The sequence below is a fragment of the Leishmania major genome, chromosome 8, assembly GCF_000002725.2.
Source record: "Leishmania major strain Friedlin complete genome, chromosome 8".
Classification (NCBI taxonomy): Eukaryota; Euglenozoa; class Kinetoplastea; order Trypanosomatida; family Trypanosomatidae; genus Leishmania; species Leishmania major.
This window is the reverse complement of record NC_007249.2, coordinates 504489-516580: the sequence shown is the minus strand read 5'-3', so window position 1 is coordinate 516580 and position 12092 is coordinate 504489. Positions and strand designations below refer to the sequence as shown.

The following is a 12092-nucleotide window of genomic DNA, read 5'->3' as shown; positions in this document are numbered from 1 at the left end:
TGTACTCGCGTGGGTCTTCTTCGTTCGATGCTCCATTTTGTGGGTGTTCGCTTCACAGCTCCTCCCGCAGCTGTGCGCGCAACTGCTGGCAAGACCAGCGAAGGACGAGCAAGTGCAACGTAGAGATGGGCCTCTCTCTCCCGATGCATGTGAGTGGGTCAATGGGTGTGTGCATCTTGGCGTGTGTCCTTCACCGGAGGGTCGAAAGCTCGCATACGTGCCACCCCACGCACCCATCTCCATCTCTCCCCAACGCCCACATACACGCACGACACAAGAGGGAGAGCACCAAACACAGAAGAGAGAGCGGGGGGAGAAGCGTAGCGACATGCAGACGGAGACAGAGAGCAGGCCAAAACAAGCAAGCACACGCATGAGCCCGCATACGTCTGCACGCGTGCACGCAGACGAAGTGGAGCCGAAGGGGGAGAGCACCATGAGCAGAACCGGATGGCGAAAGAGCGAAACCAAACACTAGAGCGGCGCGCGGGGACACACGCAGGGCAAGACGAGTGTGACAAGTGCTTATGGGGACGGAGGAGTGCAAGTCCTGCACCATCGCTCGCTTACGCCGCAGTGCTTCTCCAATGTACTCCACAACGTTAGCGGCGGTGATGCTGCCTTTCGTGCCAACACCATCATGGGCTGCTGCTGCTGGACCCCTCCCACTCTCTAGTATGCCGCGAGCATCTCCACAACGTCGGAGCGGGCCACAGGCATGGAAATACCGTGATACACCGGCCATGTGAGCATCTCTGCCAGAAAGTCGAACTTGTGCAGCAGCAGTGTCGAGAAGTGCTGCCAGGTCCGCTGCAGCAGCGTGGTGTGGAAAGAGACTTCGTTGCCGTTGAGGTCTACATCGCGCAAAAAGTGCTTCTTCATCCGCGCCGCGCTTGCCCGAACACCGGAGCGCATCTCCTTCTCGAGTCCGCCAACCACCTTCTTGACCGCATCCGCGGAGAGGGCTTTGTGATGTCGCAGCTCCTCCTTTGAGTAGATCATCGAGAGGTCCTCAGCGGAGAGCGCGAAGACGCCGAAAACCGGGAAGCTGCGCACGAGGAGCACACGCGTTAGGTACAGCTCCTCGTAGCGGTCCCGCTTCTCCTTCGCCGAGGTGTAGTGGTCTTGCAGCAGCTCCACGGCAAAGCTGTCGCTTGGCATGGTCGAGTAGAAGGCGCAGAAGAACGACTGATGCCGATACTGCTGAATAAAGACCCACTTGAGCGAGTGGACGTCCGCCTCCACGCCATCCAGAACGGAGTGCACCTTCTGCGCAATTAGCTTGCTCAGCTTCAGCTGCTCGGCATTCTGGTCCTCGCCGGTGGCCTTCACGCTTGTAATCTGGTCCAAGGCATCGAAGGACTGATCGACGAGACTCAGCGCGATGGAGGCGTACTCGGTGCGGTCGCACACGTTGCGCGCGAGGGCGTTGTGCACCGCCTCAAACCGCATGAAGAGGGCCGGCATCTTAGAGAAGCAATGCAACAGCGCCGTGGGACGCACTACATACCGTTTGCGGCACCGGTGAATAGAGTCGGTCTGCTCCGCCACAAACCGCATCATGCCGCCCACCATCACCGTCTCCACCTCTGCCAGCATTGCCTGACAGAAGGCACTCTTCGATGGCAGCATGGCCGTGTCGGCCGCTGTGGAACGGTAGGCGCGTATCATGCACAGGATGGGGACACAGTAGATGCGGTCGCACTTCTCGACAAAGAAAAGTGCCAGGTCACGCATGGTGCGAATGAGGAAGTTGCGATGCAGCGCGATGCGAGAGGCGCGGCTGGACTCGCCTACGGGGCCACCGCCGTCCACGTCGTCGCCGTCGCTGGAGTTGCTCTCACGGCCGTGCCCCGACAACGAGGCCCCGCTCCACATCCGACGGTGCGGGAAGGAAGACCCGCCATGACCCTGGGGGACGCCGCCGTACCCTGCCGGAGGAGGGCGAGGTGGCAGGCCGATGTCCTGGCTGCTCGAGCGAGAGTTCTGCACGCTGGCGCTACGTGATTTCCCTTGCAGAGTGCGCACGAGGTAGTCCGCGTCGGTGCCGCCAAAGAGCTCGAGCAAGGACTCCTGCTTCATCTGCGCGCGGTCCGCCCCGGCGGCTCCTCTGGGAGTGGCAGTGCCTGTCCTCTTAGAGTCGTCTGCCTGCAGGTTGGCGCCGGGATTTGCAGAGGCTGCGGCGTCTTCGTCGTTGCCGCTCTTCTCTGCCGGATCGCTGAAGAGGTTGAAGCAGCGGCGAAGGATCACCTCTTCGTGAACCACCGCGAGCACAAATGATTCTAGCGCGATGGCGAAGGCGAGATCAGGTCGCACGTACCCGCCACCGCTGGTGCTGGCGGGGTTGAGGGACTTCATCCCGCTCACCACCGACGACGTTTCCGCCCGTGCGTCCAGCCGGCGCAGCGTGTTCGCGCTCTGGTACAGCTCGATTGCGGAGGCAGGCACGCTGACCGCCATGCTCAGGTCTGCCACGGACGGGAACTGCACGGAAAGGTGCGTGGGGTCTTCGCTGCCGCCAAGGCCAGAGGCTGCCCGGCCACCGGCGCCGGCCCCGTAGTCGGAGTCGTCACCAAAGCGCATCATGCGAGGGGTGAGCGCCGGCGTTGACTGGCTACCGCGGGAATACATGCGCGGTGTCTCACCAGACTGGGCCGTCTCCATCCGCATCGACATGGCCTCCTTGCGCGACTCGGAGGTGCCAAGCAGAAAAGGGCCGCGCCAGGTGTTCACCTTCTTCACCTGCTTCTTAAGGCACTTGAAGAAGTGCGTGATCTCGAGTGCGTAGACCCTCTGCATGCTCGTCCGATATTTTCGCAGTGCGTTATTGAAGCCTTCCACGTCGATGCGGTCCAGTGCCCGGATAACATCGCTGATGTTCAGCAGTTTGTGTGCCAGCTCGACGTGCAGCCGCCACACAAGCGACGCGTCGCGACTGTATCTCGACTTGTCCGCGAGGTACGTTGCCTCGAAGGAACCGATGATGGCCATAATGTACGACTTGGAGCGCTGCGTGATCATCTTGCGCTGCTCCAGGAAAAACGCCTTCCGCTCCGCGACAGCGGTGATGGGAAAGTCACTGTCCAGCTTCGGGTTGTGCAGCACACCCTGCATGTGCTTCATCGCCACGGACAGCGTCACCGCGTTGCTGCCTTCGGAGAAGAAGGCCACGAGGTCATCCTCTGGTACGGTGCGCAGTCGACTCAGCAGCGCCATCGTCGCCGGCGCGAGCCGTAGTTGGTCGCGCAGGTCGGACATCATAATATACAGGGCCTCCAGGTTGTGCTGCCGTCGCTGCAGTGTGTTGTTGTCGTGCTCCACCTGCTGAAGGACGCTCTTCTTGGATAGAAGGTGAGTCGAGTACTCCTCAATGCGCTGTCCCACCTCCTCCACGTCCTGGACGAGGTCCTGCACCTGCTGCTGCGCCTCCTGCCACACAGCCTCGGAGGTGGTCAGCAGGTTGAGCGATCTGAGCTCGGAGCTCTTCTGCTGGCGAAGGAGGATCTCCTGGAACTGCTTGATGTCGTCGAACCCGGCCCCGTTATTGCCAATGTGGCGCAACAGGTGCTTCTCCTCCTCTGTGGAGAAGATGCGCCGCTTGTCCTGCCGCAGCTTCCGCACGCGCGCCGCAGCGTCAGCTTCTACCTGAGCACCCACCGCCTCTGTGAGCACACCGCGAATGGTGCTCAGTCGGTTGTTAGTGTAGCCCTCACGGACCCCAGAGGACGACCACGGCGTCGCGCGGATGCGGCGGGCGGCAGCGACAAACATCTCCCGTTGGATGTGTGACTCGAAGCTGACGGACAGCACGCCGCTGGCGCCGAAGTTGAAGGTTGCATCGAAGCTGCCCTCGTTCGAGATGTTGACCAGCCGATCCACGGCGAAGGCAGACTTGATCTTCACTCGCTGTCCGCTTGGGTCAACCGTGACAATGCTGAGCGTGGCGCTACCGCTTCTGCCGAGGAAGTGCGATAGGATGAGCAGTCGCGGCGTCGATGCCTTTTTCTTGCTGCTGATCTCTGACACCGTCTCGTGGGCCACCACCTCCTCGCCACGCTGGTGAAAGACGCCGTCAATGGCGGGTTGGAGCTCCTTGTATCGGCTCATTATGGTAATGATGACAGGTGGAAATGCCACGCGACTGAATGAGAGTCTAGGTGGATAGACGTATGTATGTGCATGTGTATGTGTACGTGTGCATTCCACTCAAACGTGATTGGATGGAAGCGCTAGGTCTTAGCCGCAAGACCACCCTCACGGACCTCAAGCGCAATCCGCGGCTTCCAGGGGGGAAGAGAGAGTGTGTGTGGGCGGTGAGGGAGGGAGACGGTGCAGGCTTGGTGCAGACACGTCTCTGTGTGTGTGCGTGTGTGTGTGTGTGTGTGTGGACGTTGGAAATGAGCGAAGTCCGTGAACGGCTTCACCCTCTTTACTCGTGTTTGTTGACTAGTGACGCGAAAGTATCCCACCCGTGCGTGGTGCTGCTGCCCTTCACGTTGGGAGGGGGGAGGGGAGGGGGGGGAGCAACGAGACGATGAAAGGAGGGGTGGCACAGCACAGCGCGTCGACAGACAGACAGACAGGCAGCGGCCAGGTATCGCCTGCAGTCGCATCCACCCAAGACGCAAAGACGGACGACAAAGAGATGACGCGGCGGCGAGAAGAACACAGACAACAGCTACGCCTGCCACAAGCTTGATGTGAAAGGCGTACCCACATGCGCGTTGGGGAGAAGTCGGGGGGGGGGGGAGACACAAGACGTAAGCGAAACTGCTCCTCTCTCCCTCTCTCGTCTTCTGTCACACTCACTCGCTCTCTCCCGTAACTAGGACACAACAAGCGCACCCCTTCACGGATGCCCAAGAACACAAGCATCAGAAGAATCCGTTGTTGAAGAGGGGAGCCTCCCTACCCCCCCCTCCTCCTCTCTCCTTTGAGTGCGTGCGCGACCGCGTTGGCCGCGGCAGTGGCAGCGTGGCATGGAATGTTCGTGGTAGTGGGGCTGGTCGGATGCCTGCGAAAGAGCGAAGCGATAAGCACACAAGCCCGTGAAAGCACGGAAGGCCCTCCCAGTGAAGTGCCCTAGAAAACGGAGGGAGCGGGGGGAAGCGGCAGCGGCAGCAAGAGAACCTCCTCCCACGCCGTGCTGGGCATGAGAGGCGCCTCCTCGGCAAACAGCACTGTGGCCTTCGCGGGGTACGGAGTCGAAAAGATCAAGTGATCGCAGTGGTGCTGCGCCATCTCTGGCCCGCCGCGCCGACGCTCCTCAGCGATTTGAGGGTCGAGAGTCCACTTCACCTTGCCGTACGTCACGTCGCGTAGCTCATCCTCTGGCGCTGCGGGGAGAGTGGCAGCGGCATTCCCTGCGGCTCCGGTGGCTCTCCCGGCCTCCTTGTCGCAAAGACGTCCCGCGGACTCAACGGCGTCAAAGACACGATCCTGCAGGGTGTAGGTAGGAGCCGGCACAGGGTGGTGATACTGTAGAGCGTCCACCTCCAAGCGGTGAGCCTGCCGATACGCTTCGAAGTCGAATACGGCTGCCTCTAGCGTCGTCCGTTTCTCCTCCAGCAACTTGGTACTGTTCGGCCCCTCGAGTGCACGTGGCTGCGACGGTGCCTCATAGGAGAGCCCTTTGGCACCCGCTGCAGCTGCCTGCTGGTTCGTGAGGTTGGCGAGAACGCCAGCCACCTTGCGAGGATTCATACGACGGTCCTTGCGGAGGCCTTCAACGCCCACAGTTGGCCCTAGCAATCGCTTCATTGCGTGCGCGAACTCGTGCTCCAGGTCGTCCACGGCAGCCTTCATGCCCGTTCCCTGTCTGCTGGTAATACCTGGGCTGCTGTGGGCAGTACCTTGCGCCACATCGGCGGTGTCGCTGAGGTCGCCGTGGTTTCTCTGGAAGGGCTGGATGTGCTTGTCACTGATCGTCCCCTCCTTGGCTGCTACTGCTGCTGCACCTGCGGCTGACCCCCTCGCTGCCACCTCCGGTACGTCTGCGCCGCTGTCCTCCAACACTGCGTCGTGGTGGGCGGTGTTGTCTGCAGTGGAAGGTGGTGAGACAGCGATGCGCAGGCCGTCGTGACTTAGGTCGGCCGAATTTCCAGCAGCACTGGACGGCACGCCCATGTCCACCACCCCCGGCTCTTCAGTGCTCTGCTCCGGGTCGTAGAGGGTCCGCCGCTGAAACTCGGTGGCGCACCGAGTCACACCACCGACGCCTCTCTTCTCCTCAAACTTATCTGAAACCGTCGGCGACGCGAGCGGAGGCGGTGGCGGAAGGCACGAAACCGTCGCTGGCTCGGCGCGGCGCGCGTCCATGTCTGTGTTGTCGTTGCCGCGCTCGTCCGGGTGGTCCTCGTCACCGTCGTTCTCGGAGGAAGCGCTCAGGGCCCGAAGAGACGCAGATGCGGTAGAGAGATGCACCGATGGGGTGCCCTGCTCTTCAGCGTCACTGCGGGCACCGACTAAAGGGACGTCAGCGCCGACACGTACCGCAGTGACGATTTCTTCTACCCTTGCTGTTGCCTCGCGCTCTCTCTGCGGTGTGTGTGCCAGAGTCGACGTGTCGTGGGCTGAGAAGCTGCGGTCCTCTGTATCACCCTCCTGGGTGTAGCTCACCTCTTCCGGGGTGGCAGGCACACGCGGCTCAGTATGGAGGGTTTTGTCCTGCGGAGACGGAGCCGCTGGCACCCGTGGTGCGGCCAACGGCAGCGGAGGCTGGTGTGCAGCAGCCGTCGGCTCCGCCTCCGTCGCCTCATCCTTCTCGCCTTCTGCGCCGCTCGCGTCCGCGTTGCGCAGCAAATCGCACAGCGGCCATCGCCAGACATCGCCAACCGATGTGACGACAAGGAGTGTGTCGTTGGGGAGAAGCTGCATGCCCGTGACACCGTAGCCGACGTTGAAGCGCACCAACTCCTTCACCAGCGACTCGGCAGCGCCACAGAAGTACAGTAGCACCAGCCCAGAGATGGTGCCAGCTGCCAGATAGCCGCCGAGACATGAAGCGCACGCCACCTCCTCTCGTCCGACAACGCAGTCCCCTTGGCGCGTCCAGCACTCCAAGTGCTCTGCGGTCGGTACAGAAGACAGGGAGAGCTGCGCTGAGGCAGCCGTGCCGCGGGCCGGCCTCGATGTGAAGATGGAGATGCGCGAGGTGAAGCACACGACTAGACTTTTATGCAGCAATGATGTCATCGACGGCATCGTCAGAGCGAACACAGCCACCGCCTGGTCCAGGTCGAGCGGCAGGGTGGCGCGCACAACCCCGTCCTCCGCGCACGCCACGACGCAGCGGTAGTCTGCCGAGCAGCACACGAGCTGATCTCGATGGAGATTCGCACAGACGACGGTGCTATCAAAGAGGCGAGTCTTCCACAGCGGCGGCAATAGGGAAGTGGATGCGGCAGAGCAGGAGGCGTATCGCGCGTCCCACTCCTCCTCGACAGTCGTGCGCCACACCGTCACCTGTCCGGTCCCCTCGCCACAGATGATGTAGTCCCCGTCACACTGCACCACACTTGGCCGGCTCTCACACGTTGCGAAGACGCGCACCGCGCCCGTCTCCACGTTTCCCAACAGGAGCTCGTTGGAGTAAGAGAGGGAGTAGAGGAGGTGGTGCTGACGATGGCGATGGTGATGCTGCGGCGAGGCCGCGTGGAGGCTAGGCACAAGCGAGAAGCACCGCAGCGAGGCATCAAGAGGAATTCGGTCGAGATACGTCAGGAAAAGACGAAACTCACCAGTGGCGGTGTCGATGAGCTCGACAAAACCATTTCTCGTGGTCACTGCAACATGATCTGGCAGCAGGTGCGACGCCGCCACGTGGACCACACTCTCGCGACACGCTGCGAAGAGCTCTAGGACGTCGTGATCCTCCGCGACGTTGTTGATGACCCCGATCTCTCTGAGAGTCAGCGACGTCATCTGTGAACACAGGTGTGGCAAAGTTGGTTGGTGGGGGAAGGGGCGGAAGGGGAGTGGAGTGCGAAGCGGGAGAAGTACAAAGGAAAGATGGAATGCGTACGTGTATGAGAGAGACGCGAGAAAGAGAGAAGGGACGGACAAAGCAGAGTGTGCGTGTAGGTCCTGTGTGGGTGGGTGGGTGTGAGTGTGTCTATGGGTTGTATCACGTACCACATGCGTGCACGCACGTGGAAGCAGAAGAGTAAGATGCCACCGTGCGCGTATGGGTGCGGGTGCGTGCGTCTATGTCTGTCAGTTGCGCGCGCAACACACAGCAAAACAAAGCAAGATGAATCTCTTTGGGGGGGCGGGGAAGGGAGGGATGGAGGGGGGAGAGGAATCACTCGCGAATGTTGTGAGAGCTGCACCGGCGCACGGGTGCACTACTGTTCACACGCACGCGCGCAGCGAACACGAGATGGCCTCTTTGCCTCTTGGCCGCTCCGTCGTCTGGGGCGTCCTCCTTGCGCTGCGAGAGGGGCGGGGGAGGGGGGGCGTGGGCGTGGGCGTGTGCAACGGAGGAGGCGGGTAGAGGTGGAAAAAAGAAGGGTGCAAAAGGGGGAGAAGACGGCAGAGGAGGAGTTGTGACGGTGGCATACTTTCTTCGCCTGTCCTACCCACATGCCCACGCATAAAAGGGTCGCACGAGCATCTCTCCAGCGTGTGACCCTTTTATGCCAGGCTGCCCTTGGACAGAGGACTCCGAGAAAACCGCGAAAGAGGCAGCGATCCCTCGACAACGCACATTTCCGCACTAAACAAAGATATTGCATGGAATCCTCCAGAGAGAAAGAGAGGAGAGGCAAGACATAGTTCACACTTGACGCGACGCACGCCTCTTCCCCTCTTCCCCTCCCCCTCTCCGCTAATACCCTCGCAAGGCCTCCAAGGATGTGCAGCTCTCAGTCATGGATCACGGCGCCTGTGCAGCCATGTTCCCAGTTGGATCAGAAGCAGGTCTGTCGTTGTCTGTGTCCGTGTATGTGTAGGGGAGGAGGAGGGGGCGAAAAACACAACGACACCCCACCCCTTTTTTCCCTCTTCTGCTCTGTTTTGTAGAGAAACGAAACACGCGAATGTGTTTAGACCCGTCGACACAAGACCACCAAAAACCGAAAATAGTAGGAGAGAAGACACGGCAAGCCAAGCCAGCCAAGCACAGGGAAGACGTCCACGAGAAGATTATCACACACACACACACACATAAACATAGTTTTAAGTACTTGACCATCAACACGTTGGTTTCTCGTGGCATCGTCAGCGCTGCGGTCGGTGAGGAGGGAGGAAGAGGGAGGCCACCCTCGCCCTTTCTTGCCCACTTCTTCGGTTGTGTGTGTGTGTGTGTGTGTGTGCGTGTGTGTGTGTGTCCGTATGTGTCGGGGTGCTTGCGGCAGACGAGAGGAGGCGGCAGCAGCAGCGATTATGGAAGAAAAGCGAGCGAGGCGGGCGCAGGCATGCAAAGGCACCTCTGGAGATGTGAGGGGCTGAACACACGCATTAACTCTGTTTTTTTTTTTAATTTTATTTTGTTGTTGTTCGTCTTGTCTCCTGTATGCTGTAACCCAGAAAGGTGCGCGTGCGACTTCACGCCCACATCGCGCCCTTAAGCTATCCCGCCAGTGAGGGAGGGAAGAGGGAGCTGACGCTTTCCTCGTTTAAGTACCGGTGAATGACGGCCGCGATAAGGGGTGCAATGGTGAGCACCGTCAACTTGGGGATCGCCTTTTGGTGCTCCTCCTGCGGGATGGAGTCGGACACCACCAGCTGCTCAAGGGCGCTGCAGTTGTTGATGCGATCCGAGCAGGGGTTTGTGAGAATGCCGTGCGTGCAACACGCCATCACGCGCACCGCGCCGAGTTCCTTCAGAAGCTCACATGCCTTCACCAGTGTGCCGCCGGTGTCGATCATGTCGTCTACGATGATACAGGTGAAGCCGGCCACCTCACCCACGCTCTGCATTGTGTCCACCTTTCCAGCCGCAATGCGCCGCTTCACGATGGTGACGATGCGGCCGACCTGCAGAATATCGGCCAGCTGCTTTGCCCGCTCCACACCACCCGCATCAGGCGAGACAACCACCATTTGATCGACGTTGAACCACGGCTGGTCGTGCAGGTACCGCGCAAACTCGTGCGCCATGAGAAGGTTGTCCACCGGAATGTTGTCGAAGAAACCTTGAATCTGGTTCGAGTGCAGGTCCAGAGAGGCAAGACGGTTTACGCCCATCTTCACGACCATGCGCGCGACCACGGAGGCGGAGATGGGGCCGCGTAGGCTCGTCTTTCGGTCTTGGCGAGCGTACCCGAAAAAGGGGGCGATGACGGTCACACTCTTTGCATTGCTCAGACGCATCTTTCGGATCAGCAGGAGCAGCTCCATGAGCGCCGTATTAATGTCGATAATCTCGTTTCCGGTGGTGCTCTGAATTATGTAGACATCAGCGCCGAGCACACACTCGTTGATACGCACGTTCACCTCGCCGTTAGAGTACTGCGTCACAGACGTGTGGTGGGTGTGAGTGCCCATCAGGAGCGCCACCGCCTCTGCCAGCGGACGATTCCCGTTACCGGAGACTAGGCAAAACGGGCGCGAGTAGTCACGCTTCTCTATGTGCGGACTCACGGTGCCACTCATCGCATGCACCTCCGTCATCTTGCCCGGCTGGTAGAAGTACGCCTTCTCGATGCGCTTCAGCTGATCGCAGAGAGGGGAGACGGACATTGTCGAGGACAATCCGTGGGCACTGGGAAAGGGGTAAAAATAGAACAGGACAGGGGGGAACGGTTCAAACGCCGCGGTCGGTCCACACATGAAAGGAGAAGGGAAAAGGACGCGCAAGAGGAAGCAGAAGAAGAACGAAAAAAAAAATTGGGTGGCTCAGTGCGAGTTGTGTGTGTGTGTGTGTGTGTCGCCTGCCGCTCCACCACCACCACCGCCTCCTTTTTTTCTCTTATTTGTCCCTCGTTCGCCTCCCCACTTTACAGCGGTGATCCTTCTGTTTTCCACGTTGGTTTTTCCTTGCTTATATATATATATATATATTAGATAGAGAGAGAGAGATAGTCAAGAGGTGGAAGAGAAGAGCTACCCCCTATCACTGAAATATGAGCCGATAACCGGCACGCGTGTTTGGTTTTTTTAGTGTATGTGAAACGCCTGTTCTTTGATATGATAAAGGTCGAGGGGAAGAAGAGGGAGGGGGGAGTAGGAGGGGGGAGGCAAGAAAAGCAGGTCAGAGGAAACACACCAAAACCCCGTATCCCCTCGCACGCAGTGAAAGACAGCGGGTGTGAAAGAAGAGCCGAAAAGGAGGGTGGCCGCGTCCGTGGGGTGCCTTGCGTATTGCTGAGAAAAAGTGTGTGAGTCTGTCGCCTGTGTTGCAGGAGTCCCTTTCGTTGTTGTCGTTGTTTTTGATCCCTCGACCTCGAACAGAAGCTTCCAGATCGCCACTCGATGTGACTCTGGAGGTGGTTACGGATGCCGACGAGCCACACAAACAGCAGACAGCGCAACGAAGAAGACGTTGGAAACGTTATTGTCCTTCCTGTGCTCTCACTTCCGTTGTCGTCGCCCACGTTGCTGTCCCTCTGTTAGACTGGGTAAAAGCACACGCACGTACACTGCGGTCCAATTTCATGGACAGAGGGAAAAACAGAGACAGAGAGAAGGGTGGTGCGGGAGAGGGGACGAGCGCAATGGAACCCATTTCAAAAAGCCAGGTGTCGGCACACCTGAGAAGGTGCGCCGAAACACACACACGCACAGGCAGATGTGCTTCGAGTGGGGCTATGCATACATTGCGATACACGCTCACGCACAATCTGTGCAGGCACCACAACCACAGGCTACCGGACGAGGACAGCAAAAGGTCAAGCGTTTTTAAAGTGCCTTCGCTGCACTTGCAAGCGAGAACTCAAGCACCATGTCACTGTCGCATGCCTGCTGCATATCCCTGCATGAAGGAGGGCCGGTAAGGGGAGCAGGAGCGGAGGAGGCGGCGTGAGGAAGGAGGCCACGCGTCTTTTGATTTGACAATTCAAATTCATCCTTCCCGTGTTCCGGGTGGCAGAGGGGATGAAAACACGGCACGGAGAGAACAGAAAAAGGTACGCGGGTAAGGGAAAGCTGCT

General features: G+C 59.6%; 3 protein-coding genes across 3 annotated transcripts; all 3 read right to left on the bottom strand.

Annotated features, from left to right (window-relative positions):
* Positions 1 to 672: 672 nt before the first annotated feature.
* Positions 673 to 4107, bottom strand: LMJF_08_1150 (conserved hypothetical protein; the record flags this gene model as incomplete). The annotated part of the gene is made up of 1 exon (XM_001681092.1): positions 673 to 4107. The coding sequence occupies one exon, from the start codon at positions 4105 to 4107 to the stop codon at positions 673 to 675; it is 3435 nt and encodes a 1144-aa protein (XP_001681144.1).
* Positions 4108 to 5082: 975 nt separating this feature from the next.
* On the bottom strand, positions 5083 to 7923 carry TSIF (putative suppressive immunomodulating factor; the record flags this gene model as incomplete). The annotated part of the gene is made up of 1 exon (XM_001681091.1): positions 5083 to 7923. The coding sequence occupies one exon, from the start codon at positions 7921 to 7923 to the stop codon at positions 5083 to 5085; it is 2841 nt and encodes a 946-aa protein (XP_001681143.1).
* Positions 7924 to 9570: 1647 nt separating this feature from the next.
* On the bottom strand, positions 9571 to 10683 carry LMJF_08_1130 (phosphoribosylpyrophosphate synthetase; the record flags this gene model as incomplete). The annotated part of the gene is made up of 1 exon (XM_001681090.1): positions 9571 to 10683. The coding sequence occupies one exon, from the start codon at positions 10681 to 10683 to the stop codon at positions 9571 to 9573; it is 1113 nt and encodes a 370-aa protein (XP_001681142.1).
* Between the last annotated feature and the right edge of the window lie 1409 nt (positions 10684 to 12092).